The sequence below is a fragment of the Plectropomus leopardus genome, chromosome 23 (genome assembly GCF_026936395.1).
Source record: "Plectropomus leopardus strain MGB_pleo_1.0 chromosome 23, ASM2693639v1, whole genome shotgun sequence".
Lineage (NCBI taxonomy): Eukaryota > Metazoa > Chordata > Actinopteri > Perciformes > Serranidae > Plectropomus > Plectropomus leopardus.
The window spans coordinates 24,245,001-24,271,500 of record NC_142198.1 but is presented as its reverse complement, the minus strand read 5'-3'; the positions used below and the strand labels follow the sequence as shown (position 1 = coordinate 24,271,500).

At 38.8% G+C, this 26,500-nt stretch overlaps 3 protein-coding genes across 5 annotated transcripts in view; 2 read left to right on the top strand and 1 right to left on the bottom strand.

Annotated features, from left to right (window-relative positions):
- Positions 1 to 4,278, top strand: part of ephb4b (eph receptor B4b) — a 30,874-nt gene extending 26,596 nt beyond the window's left edge. For 2 of the 3 annotated variants that reach the window (XM_088073107.1, XM_088073106.1), the window contains exons 19-21: positions 305 to 498; positions 1,350 to 1,508; positions 2,299 to 4,278. In XM_088073107.1, the coding sequence (XP_087929233.1) occupies positions 305 to 498; positions 1,350 to 1,508; positions 2,299 to 2,404 (459 nt within the window). In that variant the 3' untranslated portion in view covers positions 2,405 to 4,278. The remainder of the gene's footprint in view (positions 1 to 304; positions 499 to 1,349; positions 1,509 to 2,298) is intronic. The other variant, XM_088073108.1, reaches the window with a different exon arrangement.
- A 7,543-nt stretch (positions 4,279 to 11,821) lies between these two features.
- Positions 11,822 to 18,642, bottom strand: psmb6 (proteasome 20S subunit beta 6). The gene is made up of 7 exons (XM_088074078.1): positions 18,487 to 18,642; positions 16,706 to 16,773; positions 15,909 to 15,974; positions 14,909 to 14,974; positions 12,770 to 12,899; positions 12,187 to 12,331; positions 11,822 to 12,084 (listed from the first exon to the last, which is right to left on the bottom strand). Exons 1-7 carry the CDS (start codon positions 18,583 to 18,585, stop codon positions 11,957 to 11,959), a joined length of 702 nt encoding a protein of 233 aa, XP_087930204.1. The 5' UTR covers positions 18,586 to 18,642; the 3' UTR covers positions 11,822 to 11,956.
- Positions 18,643 to 18,689: 47 nt separating this feature from the next.
- The window catches only part of trappc1 (trafficking protein particle complex subunit 1), an 8,583-nt gene continuing 772 nt past the window's right edge, over positions 18,690 to 26,500 (top strand). Inside the window, exons 1-4 of the mRNA XM_088074079.1 lie at positions 18,690 to 18,828; positions 19,259 to 19,357; positions 26,096 to 26,166; positions 26,261 to 26,399. Coding sequence (XP_087930205.1) covers positions 19,259 to 19,357; positions 26,096 to 26,166; positions 26,261 to 26,399 — 309 coding nt within the window. The 5' untranslated portion in view covers positions 18,690 to 18,828. The remainder of the gene's footprint in view (positions 18,829 to 19,258; positions 19,358 to 26,095; positions 26,167 to 26,260; positions 26,400 to 26,500) is intronic.

Genomic DNA, 26,500 nt, shown 5'->3' with positions numbered 1-26,500 from the left:
AAACTGAACAACTGAAATAAAAACGTATCAAGAAACACAATTTCATTATTTAGATTTGTTTAATATCATTATTATTTATTATTCATTTTTGGAAAATTGTTTTCTTCTTTTAATTTTCTCTTAATTCTTCTTAAGAAAACGGATTTGGAAGTTATGTTTTGGCAACTTTTTTTCTCTTTTTATAAACTTTAAGTGATTTTTTTTCTTTAAAATTATTGGCTGATTTTTATATATATTGAGTTTTCTTTTCTTTTTATAAATTTCTCTGGGAGGCATGTTTCCTCAAAACTTCTCTCTCCGTTAGGTGATCAACGCCATCGAGCAGGACTACCGGCTGCCGCCGCCGCCGGAGTGCCCCGCCTCCCTGCACGCGCTCATGCTGGACTGCTGGCAGAAGGAACGAGCCAATCGGCCGAGGTTCTGCGACGTGGTGGCGTCGCTCGACAGGCTGATCCGAAACCCCGCCTCCCTGAAGGTGACGCTCCAGGAAGGACGAAGGTGAGGAGGCGAAGCAGCCAATCCCAGGAGAGAGGGACAGGCTGCCAGGGTGTGTGTGTGTGTGTGTGTGTGTGTGTGTGTGTGTGTGTGTGTGTGTGTGTGTGTGTGTGTGTGTGTGTGTGTGTGTGTTTACACAGACATGTTGTTTACATGTGTGCAGAGTGAGTCAAATTCCTGGAGCTCAGAGTGAAGACAAATCCTGTCTCTGCAGGGTCCTTATGGACGTGGAAAACCTGGAAAAGTCCTGGAATTTGCAAATAGTAATTTCCAGGACTGGAAAAATTTTGGAAAATGAAATAACCCCAGATTGTTTTGGAAAAGTCATGGAATTTTGTTTCACAAACCTGTCTAACAACAACAAAAAGCTTTTTCTTTTTTAAAAAAACGCCAAGAATTTTAAAGAAAAAATCACGATCAGAAAAAATAAAAAAATAATAAAATATAATATAATATATATACAGAATAAAAAACATCATTTTTCAATGATGAAAAAACAAAACAAAGGCAAAATGTTTTTGAAGACCTTCCCCTAAATCCTACAGTCCCTCCCAATATTTAAAAAAAATATAACTCCTCTAAAAAATAACTCCTCCTTTTTGCACCACCCTCTCCCATTTCATAAATAACCAACAGTCCCTAAGTTACATTGACATATTCAGTCCTGATCCTGTTCAGTTCATTCGTTCTTTTAAAGAATGTATTAAACGTATTATAAAAAAACATCATATCGTGACGACGGACGTTTCAGAGAGTGTTTGGTCATTAAAATTTGCTGAAAAGTCCTGGAAAAGTCCTGGAGATCTGTTGTTAAGAATGTGTCTGAACGCTGTCTCTCTGTGTCCGTCCCTCAGTGCGTCCCAGCCCCTGTTGGACCAGCGTGTCCCCCCTCCTCTGTCGGCCTGCGGTTCGGTCTCTGAGTGGCTGCGAGCCATAAAGATGGAGCGTTACGAGCAGAGCTTCCTGCAGGCCGGATTCAGCAGCCTGGACGTCGTCTCGCAGCTCAACACCGAGTACGACACGCAAACACGTCATGTTACACGTGATAAATTCACACGGCAGTCAGCGCTGAACAAAAGTCCCGCAGTTTGTCTTCTTCAACCTTTTGTCTTCTTGATTTCCTTAAAAAACCGTTTAAAGTCCGGTAAAGTGAGTTCAGAGTTTTGTTTCCAAACACTTTGTAAATGTTGGAAGCTGATTGTTGAATCATGTTTCAAAGATCTTTACTTTAAAGTACTGAACTGTGGAGTTAGACGCTCGACTGTTTGGGCCTGAAACCGTATCTCATGACGCACTGGAGCTACACTCAGCATGGCCCCGCCCCCGACCACGAGGCGGTATAAAAACCATCAGCGTCATTAGCATAGTCCCGTGAATGGGCGTGGCCTCCGCTCCTCCAGCGGACACGCCCCCAGCGTTTCAGATCAGAGAATACTGAGCGTTTCTTCACGATTTTAAGACCTTTTTAATACTTTGCGATTTTTTTGGTCATTCAGATTTGGTCAGGTGTTTAATCTTTCTGTGATGTGACAAACTCAGAACACGTTTAATTATCACTTCACCCGGACTTTAACAACATGCAAGAAATAAATAGATTTAGTGATTTTTTTTTTTTTTTAATCCAGAGGGAACTGTCCAGGGAAAAAGAGAAAAGGTTAAAAACAAAAAACATACAAATACAAAACTACTTAAAAAGTCGCAAATTTAAAAAGCAAAATTTAAGCACTTTTTCCAGGTCATGGAGAGTTCACACTGGTTCAGATGTTTGTTTTGGTTCTTCAAACCGTCTCTCTGTTTCCATAGCGACCTGCTCAGAGTGGGCGTGACCCTCGCCGGCCACCAAAAGAAAATCCTTTCTTCCATCCAGACGCTCAGGATACACAAAGCCCCGCCCACCCTTCTCTACTGACCAATCCCAGCCCTGCCCTGCCGCACTGCCAAAAACCATCACACTCAGGACGACACCGACAGTTTTTACTGGCCACCGAACCTCTGGACCAATCAGAAAGCCTGAGGAGACTCCGCCTTCTGGTGGTTGGATCAGTGAGAGGTGAGACGGAGCTGTGACGTTCAGTCGTAACTCTAAATGACAAACGTACGGGTTTTGACTCAGGTGCATTAAGACTCCGCCTACCTTGATAATCTGACCAATCGGAGCTGAGGACAGAGTTGACCACACCTCTCAGGGCGTCCCCTGCCATGTTAGACCACATCAGTCCTCCATTGCTCAGGAAAACTCTAAATCCTGGACTCACTGGCCAATCAGCTTTGAGCACAGCGGGGACGTAGGAGGACTCTGATTGGACAGACGCGTGATGTACCTGCCCCCCCTGCAGTCTTCACAAAGCCCCTCCCACTGCATGAAAGCAGAGCTGGGATTGGTTCCCACGCTGTCGGTCACTCAGAAACACCAGGTTGGTTCTGGTTTTCAGGGCGTATCAGGTTCTTCCTGCGCTGCTGCATGGAGGACTAAACTCTAATCTCTTCTGGACTCTTCTGGAATTAAAAAACGACGAACGCTTTAAATTTGTCCTCGTCATGCACCAATGAAACCCGTTACAGAATCAGCCAAACTCAAGTTCCCAAACTGCTGCCACTACGACTGCCAAGAACCGAAAGACGAACAGGGACGACCGACAAGATTTTAGTCGTGCCTGAACATTTTTTGTGGACTTTTTAAGGACGAGCTGAAGGAAGTTTTGGAATAATTGGAACAAATTCACAAGAATTCCGAAAAGACGGTCCGGTAATCTCCATAAATGTGGGAATATTTACCGGCGGGACACCGGGACGTCTGTAAGGGATTCATGTTGTGACTCGTGGACGTGTTGAAGTACAGTTTCATTATCATACTCATCATTATCTGTAAGGAATATTATGGGATGGCCTCAGAAAACAACGGTGAACCTTTTGAAGAAATCTTTGTGATTCCTTGAGATTCAAGACTTCTGTGGAAATCTTTCCAGGACGTCGTCAAGTTTTTATCCAGATTAATGTGATTCTTCAGGTGATGGAATTCCCTGGAACGCCGGGAGACTGTCGGGAAGATTTGGGGAATATTTACGTCACATTTTAGAGCTCTCAGAAGGACAAAGAGTTTCGTAAACTGTGGCTAAGGTCCACGTACGGAGGATTTCATTGTTGTAAAAGTACTTCAGTGGATTTTATTGAGCCTAAGTCCTCGATCCGTTCTGACGGATCGAGAAATGTTTTTAAACCTTAAAGTGAGACGAAACCTGAAATCCGTCCTTAAAATCAAACACTAACCACTGAGGACTGTCAAAGGTTTGGTAAAAGACTGAGGTTTGGTCCAGAATCGGCGATCCGGATGGACTTATTCACGTCGGTTAACGTTTCTTGTGGACTTTCACTTTTGATCATTTCAGTTTCAACCTCCTGAAACAAAACCACTTTAGACGAAGACGACGGTTTTCCACGGACTCATAAAATGATTTGACAGGAAACAAAACCTTTTCAAGAAGTCTTTAAAATCTGCGAGTTCGGGAACAGTCTCAGGTTTGAGGACTAAACAAGAAATACTGGACTGTAGAGCCGCTGATGTTTTTGTATTTTAGCACTTTTTGTACCTGATGTTTGATCATGTCTGAAGCAGAAAAGGAGATTATTGTTTTTTTACGCACGTCGTTCATTTTGTAAAGAAACTAAAAGAACAAAAAAAGATCTGTGTTTATATTTCAAAGATCTGACGTCACGACCAAACATCCAACCTGAAGCCGGTCAGTCTGTCAGCCAATCACATTAAAGATGAGCCGTCCCGTCCAATCACATGTCTCCAAACTGTCTGTCGGTCTGAAGCTGCACAAAGAAAATTTCAACAAACAAACAGCTGAGAAACAGCTGGATTACACCTCAAACGTCTCCTCCTCTCCTCCTCCTCTCTCCTCCACCCCTCCCTCTTCCTCCTCCTCTCTCCTCCTCCTCTCCTCCTCTCTCCTTCCTCTTCCTCCTCCTCTCCTCCTCCTCTCCTTCCTCTTCCTCCTCCTCTCTCCTCCTCTCCTCCTCCCCTCCCTCTTCCTCCTCCTCTCTCCTCCTCCTCTCCTCCTCTCCTCTCTCCTCCTCCTCTCTCCTCCTCTTCCTTCTCTCCTCCTCCTCCTCTCTCCTCTCTCCTCCTCCTCCCCTCCCTCTTCCTCCTCCTCCCTCCTCCTCTCCTCTCTCCTCCTCTCCTCCTCCTCCTCTCCTCCTCCTCTTCCTCCTCTCCTCCTTTCATCCTCTCTCCTCCTCTCCTCCTCCTCCTCTCCTCCTCGTCTCTTAAATAATTTCCAGACGTTGTGAACTGTTTGAGGAACAAGTTTTTATTTTTTATAAAAACCACCAGAGTTTTACAGCGTAGACACACACAGTGTGTGTGTGTGTGTGTGTGTGTGTGTGTGTGTGTGTGTGTGTGTGTGTGTGTGTGTGTGTGTGTGTGTGTGTGTGTGTGTGTGTGTGTGTGTTGTGTGTGTGTGTTGTGTGTGTTCAGTGTGTGGCGTGTGTTCAGTGTGTGTGTGTGTGTGTGTGTGTGTGTGTGTGTGTGTGTGTGTGTGTGTGTGTGTGTGTTCAGTGTGTGTGTGTGTGTGTGTGTGTGTGTTCAGTGTGTGTGTGTGTGTGTGTGTGTGTGTGTGTGTGTGTGTTCAGTGTGTGTGTGTGTGTGTGTGTGTGTGTGTGTGTGTGTGTGTTCAGTGTGTGTGTGTGTGTGTGTGTTGAGTGTGTGTGTGTGTGTGTGTGTGTGATGTATAGGAAGGAACATTTCAGCATGTTATTTCACTTTAATGAGCACATTGTTGGCAGAGAAGCCAAGAAACTCAAGGTTTGAGTTTCATCTGGAGGAGTGTGTGTGTGTGTGTGTGTATGTGTGTGTGGATGTGTGGATGTGTGTGTGTGTGTGTATGTGTGTGTGTATTAGAGGTAAGATCGGGCCTAAAAAATCCCGCCCGACCCGACCGCTCCGCGGGTATTACAGCCCGACCCGGCCCGAGCCCGATCAATTAACTTGATTTGCAGGCCCGAGCCCGAAACAAACCCGAAATTTTAGATTTTATTTGTGAGGACTCAGGAGGAGGAGGAAAGGGAGGGGATGCGTCGGTCAGACCCGGACAGAGCACTGCTCCGGGAAAAGGGACTGGTTGTGATTTGTGTGACCACATTTATGAAGATGCCTGTGCATAATGATAACAAATTAAAGCCTGTCTTTTGTAACGAATTCTCCCAGTTAAACAAGACTGTAAGATGCATGTTCAATAAACATTTATATCTCTAACGAGAGAGAAGCCCGGCCCGACCCGAACGTAATCATTGATATTTTGGCCCGACGGGCTCGGACTCGGGCTTAAGATCTTACCTCTAGTGTGTATGTGTGTATGTGTGTGTGTGTGTGTGTGTGTGTGTGTTGGGTGTGTGTGTGTGTGTGTGTGTGTGTGTGTGTGTGTGTGTGTGTGTGTGTGTGTGTGTTCAGTGTGTGTGTGTGTGTGTTCAGTGTGTGTGTGTGTGTGTGTGTGTGTGTGTGTGTGAGACACTCAGACAGATTTGGCCGCCCTCCTGTTCTGTGTCTCTCTCTCCAGGACGATCAGCTCTGAAGTGCCTCCATACGTGTGTGTGTATGTGTGTATTTTCACTGTGTGTGTGTGTGTGTGTGTGTGTATGTGTGTGTGTGTTTAATGTGTGTATTTTCACTGTGTGTGTGTGTGTGCTCTGGTTTTAAGTGTGTGTGTGTGTTGAACCATTGTGTGTGATTTTTCCAGTTTAACATTTTCCAAACCTCCTGACCTCCAACATACCAGCACCACCCTGGAAACTCTTCAAGGACCTCTTGAACCTCCTCAGAACCCCCTGAGACCTCCTCAAGGACTCCTGGAAACTCCTGTCAACCACCAACTCCTACAGACCCTCCTGCAGACCCTCCTGCAGGTCCTCCTGCAGGTCCTCCTGCAGATCCTCCTGCAGACCCTCCTGCAGACCCTCCTACAGGTCCTCCTGCAGACCCTCCTGCAGACCCTCCTACAGGTCCTCCTGCAGATCCTCCTGCAGGTCCTCCTGCAGGTCCTCCTGCAGATCCTCCTGCAGACCCTCCTGCAGACCCTCCTACAGGTCCTCCTACAGATCCTCCTGCAGGTCCTCCTACAGATCCCCCTACAGACCCCCCTGCAGATCCTCCTGCAGGTCCTCCTACAGATCCCCCTACAGACCCCCCTGCAGATCCTCCTGCAGATCCTCCTGCAGATCCTCCTGCAGGTCCTCCTACAGATCCCCCTACAGACCCTCCTGCAGACCCTCCTACAGATCCTCCTGCAGATCCTCCTGCAGACCCTCCTGCAGGTCCTCCTGCAGATCCCCCTGCAGGTCCTCCTGCAGGTCCTCCTACAGATCCCCCTACAGATCCCCCTGCAGATCCTCCTGCAGATCCTCCTGCAGATCCTCCTGCAGACCCTCCTGCAGACCCTCCTACAGATCCTCCTACAGATCCCCCTGCAGATCCTCCTGCAGACCCTCCTGCAGACCCTCCTGCAGACCCTCCTACAGATCCTCCTGCAGGTCCTCCTGCAGGTCCTCCTGCAGGTCCTCCTGCAGATCCTCCTGCAGACCCTCCTGCAGGTCCTCCTACAGGTCCTCCTGCAGACCCTCCTGCAGACCCTCCTACAGATCCTCCTGCAGGTCCTCCTGCAGGTCCTCCTGCAGGTCCTCCTGCAGATCCTCCTGCAGACCCTCCTGCAGGTCCTCCTACAGGTCCTCCTGCAGATCCTCCTGCAGACCCTCCTGCAGACCCTCCTACAGATCCTCCTGCAGATCCTCCTGCAGACCCTCCTGCAGGTCCTCCTGCAGATCCCCCTGCAGGTCCTCCTGCAGGTCCTCCTACAGATCCCCCTACAGATCCCCCTGCAGATCCTCCTGCAGATCCTCCTGCAGATCCTCCTGCAGACCCTCCTGCAGACCCTCCTACAGATCCTCCTACAGATCCCCCTGCAGATCCTCCTGCAGACCCTCCTACAGATCCTCCTGCAGGTCCTCCTGCAGACCCTCCTGCAGACCCTCCTACAGATCCTCCTGCAGGTCCTCCTGCAGGTCCTCCTGCAGGTCCTCCTGCAGATCCTCCTGCAGACCCTCCTGCAGGTCCTCCTACAGACCCTCCTGCAGACCCTCCTGCAGGTCCTCCTGCAGGTCCTCCTACAGGTCCTCCTGCAGACCCTCCTACAGGTCCTCCTGCAGGTTTATCCGTGACTGTCAGAACCTAAAGGTTCAGGACGGCGTAGAACCTCCTGCAGAGAGGTTACGTAAAGACGAGAAAATTATTTGCAGAAAAAAATTATTTAAATAAAAACATACAAAATTTTATAATTTTTTTTTTTGTAAAAAAAATAAATAAATAAAACCACAATTTTTTAATTTAATTTTTTATTTTCACAGAAAACGTGAACTCTAAACTTGTGGATCTGCAGGTTTGGAAGTCGTTAAAAAATCACCAACATTTAAGAAAAGAAACTTTCAGATTCACAAAAAAATTGACAGAAAAAAAAAGAAAAACATTTTTTAAAGAGAGTGTGCGCACGTGTGTATGTGTGCATGTGCGTGCGCCTGTGTGTTTGTGTGTTTGTGTGTGTGTGTGTGTGTGTGTGTGTGTGTGTGTGTGTGTCTTGTTCTGCAGAAACTCTCAGCCTGCAACTCTACACATGTGGGTACATATACACACACACACAGTAACAGGTTACAACCTTCAAAAGACTGAAGATCAAGATCCTGTTACTGTGTGTGTCTGTGTGTGTGTGTGTGTGTGTGTGTGTGTGTGTGTGTGTGTGTGTGTGTGTGTGTGTGTGTGTGTGAGGTCATCAGCAGGTCGGGGGGGAAGTGAGTTGTCAGCCTGTCGGCCTATCAGCTGACAGATCACCTGCTGATTGACAAGTGTGATCATTACCATGGCGACAGGCTGTCTGTCTGATTTAGGCTCTCTGAGGGGGTCCTGGAAGAATCCTGGAAAGGTCCTGGAAAAGGGTTCTGTGTGTGTGTGTGTGTGTGTGTGTGTGTGTGTGTGTGTGTGTGTGTGTGTGTGTGTGTGTGTTTGCAGCAGCTGACTGACTGTCACAACATTATTCCAACGATTCACACACACACACAAATACACACACACACACACACACACACACACACACACACACACACACACACACAGTATGTGTGTATCAGGTGTGTAATCAGCAGTCTGAGGTCTAATTCGCTGAGTTTTTTCTGTCGTTGGTCTGAGGAACTTTTTTTTGTTCTTTTTTTGCTGTGTCTGTTTGACTTTGACTCTGAGTTTGACTTTGACTCTGAGTTTGACTTTGACTCTGAGTTTGACTTTGACTCTGAGTTTGACTTTGACTCTGAGTTTAACTTTGACTCTGAGTTTAACTTTGACTCTGAGTTTGACTTTGACTCTGAGTTTGACTTTGACTCTGAGTTTGACTTTGACTCTGAGTTTAACTTTGACTCTGAGTTTGACTTTGACTCTGAGTTTGACTTTGACTCTGAGTTTGACTTTGACTCTGAGTTTAACTTTGACTCTGAGTTTAACTTTGACTCTGAGTTTGACTTTGACTCTGAGTTTGACTTTGACTCTGAGTTTAACTTTGACTCTGAGTTTAACTTTGACTCTGAGTTTGACTTTGACTCTGAGTTTGACTTTGACTCTGAGTTTGACTTTGACTCTGAGTTTGACTTTGACTCTGAGTTTGACTTTGACTCTGAGTTTGACTTTGACTCTGAGTTTAACTTTGACTCTGAGTTTAACTTTGACTCTGAGTTTGACTTTGACTCTGAGTTTAACTTTGACTCTGAGTTTGACTTTGACTCTGAGTTTGACTTTGACTCTGAGTTTGACTTTGACTCTGAGTTTAACTTTGACTCTGAGTTTAACTTTGACTCTGAGTTTGACTTTGACTCTGAATAACTTATAAAAATATATATTTTTTGACAGACTCGTTGCGGCTGATTGTTGATGACGTCACTGAGGTCGTCTGGTCCTCTGGAGGAAAACGTATCGCCTCAGAATATTTGTTTTTATAACATTTTGGTGTTTCTTTTCTTTTTTTCTGACTTTTGGTGATTTATTTTTTCATTTCAAACTTTTTGGTGATTTATTTATTTTTTTGATGATTTTTGAAAAAAAGTTGGCAATATGGTTTTTTTCATTTTTTTTTCTTTAAAACAGTTGAAGTGAATTTATTTTTTTAAAGAGTTTTTTTCTCTTCAAATCGTTGCAGTGTTTTCCCTTTTAAAATTTGGTATTTTAAAAAAAACTTTTTCTTTAAAACTTTATGGAATTTTTTTTTTTTAAGAAAAATATGCTTTCAAACCTAAAGGTGAAATCAAAAATCACCAAACTTCATCATCCATTGTAGCTTTTGATAGAGTCACAAAACCCCACAGCCCTGAATGAGTTAAAAGCTGTGTGTCATCAGTGTGTGTGTGTGTGTGTGTGTGTGTGTGTGTGTGTGAGGCAGCTTTAGCCTTTGACCTCTGTGAAATGAGTCCAGGTCAAAGGTCACACCTTATTCTTGGTCATCTCATTGGCCGCCAAGGACACGAAACAGGTTGTGTGTGTGTGTGTGTGTGTGTGTGAGTGTGTGAGTGTGTGTGAGTGTGTGTGAGTGTGTGTGTGTGTGTGTGTGAGTGTGTGTGATAATCATGTTGTAGATGTGAAGAACATCTGTCCAACACGTGACAGATTAAAGTCTGAACACACACACACACACACACACACACACACTAATACTTATACTAATATTAGTACTATTACTTGTAGTAATAATAAAAATAAAAATTGTCAACATTTTTGTGTCCTCAAAGTTTTTTAGCAACTCGTAAAAAAATTGAAATTATTTTGGTGAATTTTAAGAAAAGATTTTGCACATTTTTCTAACAAAATGTTTTTCCTTCGTAGTAAATTTTCGGTGATTTTGTCGTCGCTCGTTCTTGGTGATTTTGGGTCGTGTCCTGTCTCAGGATCAAAGGGTTAATGTCATCTGTGTTTATGATCTTGTATGTTTAATATAAAGGTCCATTCACGTGTCAGACGTGTTACATGTAACATGTTTAACCCCTCACACACCTGCAGGCTGACGGCGACACCTGCTGGATGATTCAACTCACTGCAGCACTTAAACTCTGAACCACAAAGAGTTAATCTGTTATTGATTCATCTGTTATTGATCAATCAGCTGATTGTCTGTGCTGAGCTCAAACTGCAGAGCCCTCCATTTAACCCTAAATATTAATATTATAGTATTAATACTTATTTCATATTTAATATCACACAAAACATCCTTCACATCAAGCTTTAAAAATATTAAACATTAAGTGATTTTCTACTTTTACCGAGTTTGTTTTTAACCAACATCAGTCCTCATCATAAACATCTAATATTCATTCATTTGCAGAATTTTAACCCTTTAAATGTCAGTTTTCTGTCGTGATGTCACCATGTTTTCAGGTAATAAATGTGAGTGATGTCAGTCTCCTCCTCCTCAGTGTGTGAGTGCAGCTGCTGACAGTCTGGGATATGTCAGTGTGTGAGTGTAGCTGCTGACAGTCTGGGATATGTCAGTGTGTGAGTGTAGCTGCTGACAGTCTGGGATATGTCAGTGTGTGAGTGTAACTGCTGACAGTCTGGGATATGTCAGTGTGTGAGTGTAGCTGCTGACAGTCTGGGATATGTCAGTGTGTGAGTGTAGCTGCTGACAGTCTGGGATATGTCAGTGTGTGAGTGTAGCTGCTGACAGTCTGGGATATGTCAGTGTGTGAGTGTAGCTGCTGACAGTCTGGGATATGTCAGTGTGTGAGTGTAGCTGCTGACAGTCTGGGATATGTCAGTGTGTGAGTGTAGCTGCTGACAGTCTGGGATATGTCAGTGATCAGCAGCTACATTGACTGTGACAGGTCACCTAGTGGAAATAGCATGTATTTCCTCCATATGCCAAATATGGTCAAAATGACCTCATCAGGTGGAAAATAGTCAAAATGACAAATTCAGAGTCAAAAGCCCAGAATGACACCCAGAAATAATACAAGTCCTGTTTTTCTGCTCTGATGGCTGTGGGATCAAAAATGTCAGTTTGAATGGGTTTCAATGGAGCATTTTTGGACCTGAACAGTCTGAATGTAACTATTTAGTTTCCACAGTGTATTTTAGACTTATTGTAGGAGCTGAGCTGCAAATTCACTGATTACACTCAAATACACAATCTGGACTACATTTAGGACACATGCATCAACACACACACAGTTATCACAACAGGAAGAAGAAAAGAGACTAAAATGAGACAAAACAGTCTTTAAAGGGTTAAAAGAAGAAAACAACAAAAACAGATTGAAACTTTATTAACAACATCAAGTGGACATGTTGACACAGCACTGTGTGTGTGTGTGTGTGTGTGTGTGTGTGAGAGTGTGTGTGTGTGTGTGTGTGTGTGTTCAGTGTGTGTGTGTGTGTGTGTGTTCAGTGTGTGGAGAATTTGGGCAGCTGGTTTCCCAGTATGACTCGTCTCTCCACTCCGTCCTCAGAGATGCTCGCCAGTCTGATGACGCCGCCGCTGGAGCCGTCCCTCTCCATCGCCAGAGACAGAGCTGAGACACACAGACACGCAGAGACAGGTGAGACATGTGAGACAGGTGAGCAGACAGTGGTGGACTGCAGGTCCCAGCATGCCTTGCAGCAGCAGCGTGTACCTGCAGCAGTGATCTCCAGGCACTGGTCTCGGGTCAGTCCGGGTTTGTAGTTCGAGTCCATGAAGCCGTAGATGTAGGAGCTGCCGCTGCCGCCCACCGCCACGGGCTGACGCACCAACATCCCCCCGATGGGCACGCAGTACACCTGACACACACACATACGCACGCACGCGCGCGCACACACGCACAAACACACACACACACACACATTATTTTCGTGAGTCAGCAAAAGTTAAAACAAAAAAAGGAAAAACGTTCTTAAACAAATCACCAAAAACTTTTAAAGAAAAAAAAAGGTTTCTTTAAAAAATTGTTTTAAAGGAAAATTTTTAGAAATTATTTAACCTTTAAAAGTTCTTTTCTCAAAAAACTTTGAACAATTTGTTAAAAATAAAATACTTTTGCAGTTATGGTTTTTTGGGGCAATCGTATTCCTTTGATTTTTGGGACGATTTTGAAATTAAATATTTTTACATTTTTTCTTCTTATAACACATGGACAGACGGACGGACAGACGGACAGAAGGACAGAAGGACAGAAGGACAGATGGACGGACAGAAGGACAGATGGACAGGTGAGGTACCTGTCCCCCCTTGCGGCGGTCCCATCCGGCCACCAGGATCCCGGCCGTCAGCTCCTCTCTGTAGCGGTAGCAGCTCGCTCGGAACAGATTGGCGGCCGTCTCCACCAACGGGGGCTCGTCCAGCTCGATGCTGGGGGCGGGGCCAAACACACAGGTAAGAGTGTGTGAGTGAGAGTGTGTGTGTGTGTGTGTGTGTTCAGCGTGTGTTCAGTGTGTGTGTGTGTGTGTGTGTGTGTGTGTGTGTTCAGTGTGTGTGTGTGTGTGTGTGTGTGTGTGTGTGTGTGTGTTCAGTGTGTGTGTGTGTGTGTGTGTGTGTTGAGTGTGTGTGTGTGTGTGTTCGGTGTGTGTGTGTGTGTGTTCAGTGAGTGTGTGTTCAGCGTGTGTGTGTGTGCGTGTGTGTGTGTTCAGTGTGTGTGTGTGTGTTTGGTGTGTGTGTGTGTGTGTGTTCAGTGTGTGTGTGTGTGTGTTCAGTGTGTGTGTGTGTGTGTGTGTGTGTGTGTGTGTTGAGTGTGGGTGTGTTCAGTGAGTGTGTTCAGTGTGTGTGTGTGTTCAGTGTGTGTGTGTTCAGTGTGTGTGTGTGTGTGTGTTCAGTGTGTGTGTGTGTGTGTGTGTGTGTGTGTGTGTGTGTGTGTGTGTGTGTGTGTGTTCAGTGTGTGTGTGTGTGTGTGTGTGTGTTCAGCGTGTGTGTGTGTGTGTGTGTGTGTGTGTGTTCAGCGTGTGTGTGTGTGTGTGTGTGTGTGTGTGTGTGTTCAGCGTGTGTGTGTGTGTGTGTTCAGCATGTGTGTGTGTGTGTGTTCTGGGTGTGTGTGTGTGTGTGTGTTCAGTGTGTGTGTGTGTGTGTTCAGTGTGTGTGTGTGTGTGTTCAGTGTGTGTGTGTGTGTGTGTGTTCAGCGTGTGTGTGTGTGTGTGTGTGGGTGTGTGGTCTGTGTGTGTGTGTGTGTGTTGCGTGTGTGTGTGTGTGTGTGTGTGTGTTCAGTGTGTGTGTGTTCAGTGTGTGTGTGTGTGTGTGTGTTCAGCGTGTGTGTGTGTGTTCAGTGTGTGTGTGTGTGTGTGTGTTCAGTGTGTGTGTGTGTGTGTGTGTTCAGCGTGTGTGTGTGTGTGTGTTCAGTGTGTGTGTGTTCAGTGTGTGTGTGTGTGTGTTCAGTGTGTGTGTGTGTGTGTGTGTGTGTGTGTGTGTGTTCAGTGTGTGTGTGTGTGTGTGTGTGTGTGTGTGTGTGTGTGTGTGTGTGTGTGTGTGTGTGTGTTTAGTGTTTTGTGTGTGTGTGTGTGTGTGTGTGTGTTCAGTGTGTGTGTGTGTGTGTGTGTGTGTGTGTGTGTGTGTGTGTGTGTGTGTGTGTGTGTGTGTGTGTGTGTGTGTGTGTTCAGTGTGTGTGTGTGTGTGTGTGTGTGTGTGTCTGTGTGTGTTCAGTGTGTGTGTGTGTCTGTGTGTGTTCAGTGTGTGTGTGTTCAGTGTGTGTGTGTGTTCGGGGTGTGTGTGTGTGGTCAGTGTGTGTGTGTTCAGCGTGTGTGTGTGTGTGTTCAGTGTGTGTGTGTGTGTGTGTGTGTGTTCAGTGTGTGTGTGTGTGTGTGTGTGTGTGTGTGTTCAGCGTGTGTGTGTGTGTGTGTGTTCAGTGTGTGTGTGTGTGTGTGTGTGTTGTGTGTGTGTGTGTGTGTGTGTGTGTGTGTTGTGTGTGTGTGTGTTCAGTGTGTGTGTGTGTGTGTGTGTGTGTGTGTGTGTGTTCAGTGTGTGTGTGTTCAGCGTGTGTGTGTGTGTGTGTTCAGCGTGTGTGTGTGTGTGTTCAGCGTGTGTGTGTGTGTGTGTGTGTGTTCTGCGTGTGTGTGTGTGTGTGTGTGTTCAGTGTGTGTGTGTGTGTGTGTGTGTGTGTGTGTGTGTGTGTTCTGTGTGTGTGTGTGTGTGTTCAGTGTGTGTGTGTGTGTGTGTTCAGTGTGTGTGTGTTCAGCGTGTGTGTGTGTGTTCAGTGTGTGTGTGTGTGTGTGTGTGTGTGTGTGTGTGTGTGTGTGTGTGTTCAGTGTGTGTGTGTGTGTGTTCAGTGTGTGTGTGTTTTCAGCGTGTGTGTGTGTGTGTGTGTGTTCAGTGTGTGTGTGTGTTCAGTGTGTGTGTGTTCAGCGTGTGTGTGTGTGTGTGTGTGTGTGTGTTACCTGTGGAAGCCCAGCTGGTAGGTGACCACGTCAGCGATGGCCTGGGTGTCAGCAGCTGATCCGGACCTGCAGCAGGAACACGGAGAGAGTCGGTGAGTTCTGCAGGTTCCCTCGCTGTTCCCTCAGAACGCAGAACGACTTTACGGTTTTTTATTTAGAGGTTCTAAAGTTTAAAGGTTCTCCTGAAAACGTCCTAAAAGGTTCCTCAGAAAAAATTCTCAAATTTTTTAAGTCTTCTGAGCTCCAAAAAGTTCCCAAAGTTTGTTTTATTTTTAAAAAGTATTTTATAATAAAATAAAACAAAATGAATTTAAAGGTTTTTGAAAAGAGTTCCTGAGGAGCTCAACATTTTATTCCCAAAAGGTTCTGAGTTCTGCTCCGACGGTCCTTGAACACATCGTGCGACATTATTCAGGTTTGTGAATTTGAATTCAAGGACTTTCCAAAACCTTCAGTGTATATTTACTTTGCCCCAAATGTTTCAAGGCCTGCAGCCGAGAACGCGGCAGGTTTCACAGACACACCTTTATTCTGGGCTCACACTTTTATTCATTTCATTCTGGATTTACACGTTTATTCATTTAGTTTATTCAGTTTTTATATTTTTATTATTTATTTTATTCTGGTTTTATTTTTTTATTATTTATTTTATTCTGGTTTTATTTTTTTATTATTTATTTTATTCTGGTTTTATATTTTTATTATTTATTTTATTCTGTTTTATATTTTTATTATTTATTTTATTCTGGTTTTATTTTTTTATTATTTATTTTATTCTGGTTTTATATTTTTATTATTTATTTTATTCTGTTTTATATTTTTATTATTTATTTTATTCTGGTTTTATTTTTTTATTATTTATTTTATTCTGGTTTTATATTTTTATTATTTATTTTATTCAGTTTTTATATTTTTATTATTTATTTTATTCTGGTTTTATTTTTTTTATTTTATTCTGTTTCTTTGGAAATTATTTTAGAAATATTGATTTCAAACTGACCTGCAGCAGAAGATCCGGTCGTGGATCGGAGTCAGTTTGTCCGTGACTCTGTTGGCGATGTACGCTCTGAGGGACAGACAGAGACAGAGACAGAGAGAGAGGGACAGAGACAGAGAGAGAGGGACAGACAGAGACAGAGACAGAGAGAGAGGGACAGACAGAGACAGAGACAGAGACAGAGAGAGAGAGGGACAGAGACAGAGAGAGAGGGACAGAGACAGAGACAGAGACAGAGAGAGAGGGACAGACAGAGACAGAGACAGAGAGAGAGGGACAGACAGAGGCAGAGAGAGAGGGACAGACAGAGGGACAGACAGAGACAGAAACAGAGGGACAGAGACAGAGGGACAGACAGAGACAGAAACAGAGGGACAGACAGAGACAGAGGGACAGACAGAGGAACAGAGACAGAGGGACAGAGACAGAGACAGAGACAGAGGGACAGACAGAGACAGAGACAGAGGGACAGACAGAGACAGAGGGACAGACAGAGACAGAGACAGAGGGACAGACAGAGACAGAAACAGAGGGACAGGCAGAGAGACAGAGACAGAGACAGAGGGACAGACAGAGAGAGAGAGACAGATAGAGAGACAGAGACAGAGGGACAGAGACAGAGACAGAGAGACAGACAGAGACAGAGACAGAGACAGAGGGACAGACAGAGACAGAAACAGAGGGACAGACAGAGACAGAGGGACAGACAGAGACAGAGACAGAGGGACAGAGAGGTTTTAGTGAGAGTTTACTTCATGTTCAGAGTTTAATTGGACAGAAAGACGTCTTCAGTCTGGTACCCTGTGGTGGTTCGAGAGTCGGCGCCGATCACAACTCCTCCATCGTACTCCACCGCCATGATGGTGGTCTGAGAGAGACAGAGACAGAGACACAGAGACAGAGACAGGGAGACAAAGAGACAAAGACAGAGACACAGAGACACAGAGAGACAGAGAGACAGAGACACAGAGACACAGACAGAGAGACAGAGACAGAGACACAGAGACAGAGACACAGACACAGAGAGACAGAGACAGAGACAGAGAGACAGAGACACAGACACAGAGACACAGAGACACAGAGACAGAGACACAGACAGAGAGACAGAGACACAGAGACAGAGACACAGACACAGAGACAGAGACACAGACACAGAGAGACAGAGACAGAGACAGAGACACAGACAGAGACAGAGACAGAGACACAGAGAGAGAGAGAGACAGAGACACGGAGACAGGGAGACAGAGACACAGAGAGAGAGAGAGAGACACAGAGACAGACACAGAGACAGAGACACAGAGACAGAGAGACAGAGACAGAGAGACAGAGAGACAGAGACAGAGACACAGAGACAGAGAGACAGAGACAGAGACAGGGGGACAGAGAGACAGAGACACAGACACAGAGACAGAGACAGAGACACAGAGACACAGAGACAGGGAGAGAGACACAGAGACAGACACAGAGACAGAGACACAGAGACAGAGAGACAGAGAGACAGAGACAGGGGGACAGAGAGACAGAGACACAGACACAGAGACACAGACACAGAGACAGAGACACAGACACAGAGACAGAGAGACAGGGACAGAGACACAGAGACAGACAGAGACAGAGACACAGAGAGAGAGAGAGACAGAGACACGGAGACAGAGAGACAGAGACAGAGACACAGAGACAGAGACACAGACAGAGACAGAGACACAGAGAGAGAGAGAGACAGAGACACGGAGACAGAGAGACAGAGACAGACACAGAGACAGAGACAGAGACACAGAGACACAGAGAGACAGAGAGACAGAGACAGGGAGACAGAGAGAGAGACAGAGACAGAGAGACAGATGACTTCAGGGTTACATCTGAATAATAAGAGAAAAAATGGACATTTTCTTACTTTCCCTTAAACTTTTGTCCCTTTTTCTTTTCTTGTCCTTTTTTTAAATCTTTCAAATATTTTTGGAGGAAACACATTTTTAGGGACAGCTGCTGGGAGACACGATTCCTTTAAAAAAAAAACCAAAAACCCAAAAAGGCCCAATTTATCATCAGAGACTAAAAACTTCCGACGGTCCTTGAACACATCATGCGACATTATTCAGGTTTGTGAATTTGAATTCCAGGACTTTCCAAAACCTTCAGTGTATATTTACTTTGACCCAAATGTTTCAAGGCCTGGAATTACTATTTGCATATTCCATGACTGTTCCAGGTTTTCAAGGACAGCAGATTAATTCGTTTTTTAATCAGACAGAATCACCGCTGCTTCCATTATCGGACAGCCGCTGTTTCTCTTCGTCTGCAGCCGTTTGCAGCCACGTTAACCCGCGGAGTCCATCATCGGACACGGTCAGTCCCGGAGACTTTTAAACCGCCTCCGGGACCCGAACCAGGGCCGGGACTGGTCCGGTCCGGTTCGGTTCGGTTAATTCTCGCCTTGTAACCAACAGTTAGCCGTTAGCCGCCTTTAGCTCCGTGAAGAAGTGCTGTCTCATTCAGCGGCGGTTTCCGGGTTTTTAACTCTCCCCGGGACCAGAACCGGGCCCGATCCGCTCCGCCCCGGTCCCAGCACCCCTGGACTCACCCCGGTGCTGACTTCCTCGCGGGTCCAGTCCGGAATCAGGTCGTTTTTAGAAGAAATGTTGAGCCCGAAGTTCGGCATCATGGACGCTGCTGCCGCCATCTTGTCTCTGTGTTTGCGGCTGAGCTGAGAGGCGGGACTTTTACCGCCGTCTGTGAGTCATTAAAACCACACAGAAACACCGAAAACACGAAACGACATTTTATTCCTCAGTCTGCGGTTTAATCTCGAAACTCTGAGTCAGATACGAATTTATAAAACTCCGCAAAAATAAGTTTCGTTCTGGCATATCAGCGGACAGCCCTGCGGCGGGGTCCTGAGCTCTGGAGGGAACCGGAAGAGAAGGTAAACATCGCTGCTGCTCCGTAAAATATCTCCTGCAAATTCAACTAAACGCTGAATTTAACGCGTTTAAACGCAAACGCCTCTTTGTAACAGTTATTTAATCTGCTCTCTGTCAAACGTTTGTGCTGAACCGACGTTTAGCGGAGTCTGAGTCCGTGTGGTGCGCGGAGGACCAGAGTCCGTCTGAAAAACGCTTCATTTTACTTCAACAGCAAAACCACAAAAAAGTCAAAGCGACACGCGCGTATTTCCAGCTGCCGTCGATCCTCCAGGACTCAGCTTCGGTTCGGCACACCGGAATCAGCCGGAGCCGATACCTATCGATTATCGGCAGAATATTGATCACGTGGTCTGAACGCGTCAGTGACGCTTTAAATCATGAAAATAACTTTTACATCAAAATTCTTGTTTTTTATTCTTTGTTTTTCAGATGACGGTTCATAACTTGTACATCTTTGACCGCAACGGCAGCTGTTTGTATTATCAGGAGTGGAACCGCAAGAAGCAGGCGGGAATCTCCAAAGAGGAGGTGAGAGGATAAAACACAGGTAAATAATGAAAAAGAAACAATAAAATACAATAAATTTAATATAAAACACAGGTAAATAATGAAAAACAATAAAATACATTAAATTCAATACAAAAACACAGGTAAATAATGAAAAAGAAACAATAAAATACAATAAATTCAATACAAAAACACAGGTAAATAATGAAAAAGAAACAATAAAATACAATAAATTCAATATAAAACACAGGTAAATAATGAAAAACAATAAAATACAATAAATTCAATACAAAAACACAGGTAAATAATGAAAAAGAAACAATAAAATACAATAAATTCAATACAAAAACACAGGTAAATAATGAAAAAGAAACAATAAAATACAATAAATTCAATACAAAAACACAGGTAAATAATGAAAAAGAAACAATAAAATACAATAAATTCAATATAAAACACAGGTAAATAATGAAAAACAATAAAATACAATAAATTCAATACAAAAACACAGGTAAACAATGAAAAACAATAAAATACAATAAATTCAATACAAAAACACAGGTAAATAATGAAAAAGAAACAATAAAATACAATAAATTCAATATAAAACACAGGTAAATAATGAAAAAGAAACAATAAAATACAATAAATTCAATACAAAAACACAGGTAAATAATGAAAAACAATAAAATACAATAAATTCAATATAAAACACAGGTAAACAATGAAAAAGAAACAATAAAATACAATAAATTCAATATAGAAACACAGGTAAATAATGAAAAAGAAACAATAAAATACAATAAATTCAATATAAAACACAGGTAAATAATGAAAAAGAAACAATAAAATACAATAAATCCAATACAAAAACACAGGTAAACAATGAAAAAGAAACAATAAAATACAATAAATTCAATACAAAAACACAGGTAAACAATGAAAAAGAAACAATAAAATACAATAAATTCAATATAAAACACAGGTAAATAATGAAAAAGAAACAATAAAATACAATAAATTCAATATAAAACACAGGTAAATAATGAAAAAGAAACAATAAAATACAATAAATTCTATACAAAAACACAGGTAAAAAAAGAAAAACAAAAAAATACAATAAATTCAATATAAAACACAGGTAAACAATGAAAAAGAAACAATAAAATACAATAAATTCAATATAAAACACAGGTAAATAATGAAAAAGAAACAATAAAATACAATAAATTCAATATAAAACACAGGTAAACAATGAAAAGAAACAATAAAATACAATAAATTCAATACAAAAACACAGGTAAACAATGAAAAACAATAAAATACAATAAATTCAATATAAAACACAGGTAAACAATGAAAAACAATAAAATACAATAAATTCAATATAAAACACAGGTAAACAATGAAAAAGAAACAATAAAATACAATAAATTCAATACAAAAACACAGGTAAATAATGAAAAAGAAACAATAAAATACAATAAATTCAATATAAAACACAGGTAAATAATGAAAAAGAAAAAATAAAATAAAATAAATTAAATAGAAAACACAGGTAAATAATGAAAAGAAACAATAAAATACAATAAATTCAATATAAAACACAGGTAAATAATGAAAAACAATAAAATACAATAAATTCAATATAAAACACAGGTAAATAATGAAAAACAATAAAATACAATAAATTCAATATAAAACACAGGTAAATAATGAAAAACAATAAAATACAATAAATTCAATACAAAAACACAGGTAAATAATGAAAAACAATAAAATACAATAAATTCAATATATAACACAGGTAAATAATGAAAAACAATAAAATACAATAAATTCAATATATAACACAGGTAAATAATGAAAAACAATAAAATACAATAAATTCAATATAAAAACACAGGTAAATAATGAAAAACAATAAAATACAATAAATTCAATATAAAACACAGGTAAATAATGAAAAAGAAACAATAAAACACAATAAATTTAATAGAAAAACACAGGTAAATAATGAAAAAGAAACAATAAAATACAATAAATTCAATATAGAACACAGGTAAATAATGAAAAAGAAACAATAAAATACAATAAATTCAATATAAAACACAGGTAAATAATGAAAAACAATAAAATACAATAAATTTAATAGAAAAACACAGGTAAATAATGAAAAAGAAACAATAAAATACAATAAATTCAATACAAAAACACAGGTAAATAATGAAAAAGAAACAATAAAATACAATAAATTCAATACAAAAACACAGGTAAATAATGAAAAACAATAAAATACAATAAATTCAATATAAAACACAGGTAAATAATGAAAAAGAAACAATAAAATACAATAAATTCAATATAAAACACAGGTAAATAATGAAAAAGAAACAATAAAATACAATAAATTCAATATAAAACACAGGTAAATAATGAAAAAGAAACAATAAAACACAATAAATTTAATAGAAAAACACAGGTAAATAATGAAAAAGAAACAATAAAATACAATAAATTCAATATAAAACACAGGTAAATAATGAAAAACAATAAAATACAATAAATTTAATAGAAAAACACAGGTAAATAATGAAAAAAAACAATAAAATACAATAAATTCAATACAAAAACACAGGTAAATAATGAAAAAGAAACAATAAAATACAATAAATTCAATATAAAACACAGGTAAATAATGAAAAACAATAAAATCCAATAAATTTAATAGAAAAACAAAGGTAAATAATGAAAAAGAAACAATAAAATACAATAAATTCAATACAAAAACACAGGTAAATAATGAAAAAGAAACAATAAAATACAATAAATTCAATACAAAAAACACAGGTAAATAATAAAAAACAATAAAATACAATAAATTCAATATAAAACACAGGTAAATAATGAAAAAGAAACAATAAAATACAATAAATTCAATATAAAACACAGGTAAATAATGAAAAAGAAACAATAAAATACAATAAATTCAATATAAAACACAGGTAAATAATGAAAAACAATAAAATACAATAAATTTAATAGAAAAAAACAGGTAAATAATGAAAAAAAAACAATAAAATACAATAAATTCAATATAAAACACAGGTAAATAATGAAAAACAATAAAATACAATAAATTTAATAGAAAAACACAGGTAAATAATGAAAAAAAAACAATAAAATACAATAAATTCAATACAAAAACACAGGTAAATAATGAAAAAGAAACAATAAAATACAATAAATTCAATATAAAACACAGGTAAATAATGAAAAAGAAACAATAAAACACAATAAATTTAATAGAAAAACACAGGTAAATAATGAAAAAGAAACAATAAAATACAATAAATTCAATATAAAACACAGGTAAATAATGAAAAACAATAAAATACAATAAATTTAATACAAAAACACAGGTAAATAATGAAAAAGAAACAATAAAATACAATAAATTCAATATAGAACACAGGTAAATAATGAAAAAGAAACAATAAAATACAATAAATTCAATATAAAAACACAGGTAAAAAATGAAAAACAATAAAATACAATAAATTCAATATAAAACACAGGTAAATAATGAAAAAGAAACAATAAAACACAATAAATTTAATAGAAAAACACAGGTAAATAATGAAAAAGAAACAATAAAATACAATAAATTCAATATAAAACACAGGTAAACAATGAAAAAGAAACAATAAAATACAATAAATTCAATATAAAACACAGGTAAATAATGAAAAAGAAACAATAAAATACAATAAATTCAATATAAAACACAGGTAAATAATGAAAAAGAAAAAATAAAATACAATAAATTCAATACAAAAACACAGGTAAATAATGAAAAAGAAACAATAAAATACAATAAATTCAATACAAAAACACAGGTAAATAATGAAAAACAATAAAATACAATAAATTCAATATATAACACAGGTAAATAATGAAAAACAATAAAATACAATAAATTCAATATATAACACAGGTAAATAATGAAAAACAATAAAATACAATAAATTCAATATAAAACACAGGTAAATAATGAAAAAGAAACAATAAAACACAATAAATTTAATAGAAAACACAGGTAAATAATGAAAAAGAAACAATAAAATACAATAAATTCAATATAGAACACAGGTAAATAATGAAAAAGAAACAATAAAATACAATAAATTCAATATAAAACACAGGTAAATAATGAAAAACAATAAAATACAATAAATTTAATAGAAAAACAAAGGTAAATAATGAAAAAGAAACAATAAAATACAATAAATTCAATAAAAAACACAAGTAAATAATAAAAAACAATAAAATACAATAAATTCAATATAAAAACACAGGTAAATAATAAAAAACAATAAAATACAATAAATTCAATATAAAACACAGGTAAATAATGAAAAAGAAACAATAAAATACAATAAATTCAATACAAAAACACAGGTAAATAATGAAAAAGAAACAATAAAATACAATAAATTCAATATAAAACACAGGTAAATAATGAAAAACAATAAAATACAATAAATTCAATATAAAACACAGGTAAATAATGAAAAACAATAAAATACAATAAATTCAATGCAAAAACACAGGTAAATAATGAAAAAGAAAAAATACAATAAATTCAATACAAAAACACAGGTAAATAATGAAAAAGAAACAATAAAATACAATAAATTCAATATAAAACACAGGTAAATAATGAAAAACAATAAAATCCAATAAATTTAATAGAAAAACACAGGTAAATAATGAAAAAAAAACAATAAAATACAATAAATTCAATACAAAAACACAGGTAAATAATGAAAAAGAAACAATAAAATACAATAAATTCAATATAAAACACAGGTAAATAATGAAAAACAATAAAATACAATAAATTCAATATATAAAACACAGGTAAATAATGAAAAAGAAACAATAAAATACAATAAATTCAATACAAAAACACAGGTAAATAATGAAAAAGAAACAATAAAATACAATAAATTCAATATAAAACACAGGTAAATAATGAAAAAGAAACAATAAAACACAATAAATTTAATAGAAAAACACAGGTAAACAATGAAAAAGAAACAATAAAATACAATAAATTCAATACAAAAACACAGGTAAATAATGAAAAACAATAAAATACAATAAATTCAATACAAAAACACAGGTATATAATGAAAAACAATAAAATACAATAAATTCAATATAAAACACAGGTAAATAATGAAAAACAATAAAATACAATAAATTCAATATAAAACACAGGTAAATAATGAAAAGAAACAATAAAATACAATAAATTCAATATAAAACACAGGTAAACAATGAAAAACAATAAAATACAATAAATTCAATATAAAACACAGGTAAATAATGAAAAACAATAAAATACAATAAATTTAATATAAAAACACAGGTAAATAATGAAAAAGAAACAATAAAATACAATAAATTTAATACAAAACACAGGTAAATAATGAAAAACAATAAAATACAATACATTTAATAGAAAAACACAGGTAAATAATGAAAAAGAAATAATAAAATACAATAAATTCAATATAAAACAGGTAAATAATGAAAAAGAAACAATAAAACACAATAAATTTAATAGAAAAACACAGGTAAATAATGAAAAAGAAACAATAAAATACAATAAATTCAATATAAAACACAGGTAAACAATGAAAAAGAAACAATAAAATACAATAAATTCAATATAAAACACAGGTAAATAATGAAAAACAATAAAATACAATAAATTCAATATAAAAACACAGGTAAATAATGAAAAAGAAACAATAAAATACAATAAATTCAATATAAAAACACAGGTAAATAATGAAAAAGAAACAATAAAATACAGCAAATTCAATATAAAAACACAGGTAAATAATAAAAAACTATAAAACATATTTAAATTATAAAAATAAAACAATAAAAATCAATAAAATCATTATAAAGACACGGGTAAATTCTTAAAATAATTTAAAAGACACTACAGGGGAATAAAAATATAGTAAGAAAATAAATAATAAAATAATGAAACACAATGAAAATATCAAAAACATGAAACAATAAAATAAAGTAAATAAAACATTAAAATAAAAAACAATAAAACTATAAAAAATGTAAAAAAAAAGAAAACAACACAGTAAAACAATAACACAAAAGAAAGTAAAATATTGTGATTTTAAAAAATATACAATCAAATAATAAAAACAGTCAAATAACACAAAGACAATAACATAATTTACACACAAAAATAAAATAACAATGTTGATAATAAAAATGATAAAAACACAATAGAGTAATAAAAACAATAAAGTAAATATAAAACAGTTAAATAACTAAAATACATTAAAATCATTAACACAATAAAGTGAAAAACAAAAACTGTCAAATAACATCAAAGTCAAATATTAACATTCATCTGTCTGTCTCTCTGTGTCTCTGTCCATCTCTGTGTGTCTCTGTCCGTCTCTGTCCATCTCTCTGTGCGTCTCTGTCCATCTCTGTGTGCCTCTGTCCGTCTCTGCGTGTCTCTGTCCGTCTTGGCGTGTTTCTGTCTGTCTCTGCGTGTCTCTGTGTGTCTCTGTCCATCTCTCTGTGTCTCTGTCTGTCTCTGCGTGTCTCTGTCCATCTCTGTGTGTCTCTGTCCGTCTCGGCGTGTCTCTGTCCGTCTCTGTGTGTCTCTGTCCGTCTCATGTGTCTCTGTCCGTCTCGGCGTGTCTTCAGGAGTTTAAGCTGATGTACGGGATGCTGTTCTCCATCCGATCGTTCGTCAGTAAGATGTCTCCTCTGGACATGTATCCTTCACGGCAACTACTGTCTGTCTTTCTGTCCGTCCATCTGTGTCCCTGCCTGTGTGTCTGTGGTCCTTAGCGGCGTGTGTGTCCTCAGGAAGGACGGCTTCTTGTCCTTTCAAACCAGTAAATATCGTCTCCATTACTACGAGACTCCCAGTGGACTGAGGTTCGTCATGAACACCGACCTGTCCGTCCCCAACGCCAGAGACACACTGCAGCACATCTACAGCAACGTGAGACACACACACACACACACACACACAATAACACACACACACACACACACACACACACACACACACACACACACATAAATGTAACACACACACACACA

Bases quoted from the DNA above. Each gene is read 5' to 3' on its own strand.
- psmb6 (XM_088074078.1), bottom strand. From the start codon at position 18,585: ATGGCGGCAGCAGCGTCCATGATGCCGAACTTCGGGCTCAACATTTCT. The intron at 12,332-12,769 runs GTACCTCACCTG...TGTGTGTGTCAG, and splicing joins ACCGCCGCAAGGGGGGACAG to GTGTACTGCGTGCCCATCGG. The intron at 12,085-12,186 runs GTACACGCTGCT...TGTGTGTCTCAG, and splicing joins CCTGGAGATCACTGCTGCAG to CTCTGTCTCTGGCGATGGAG.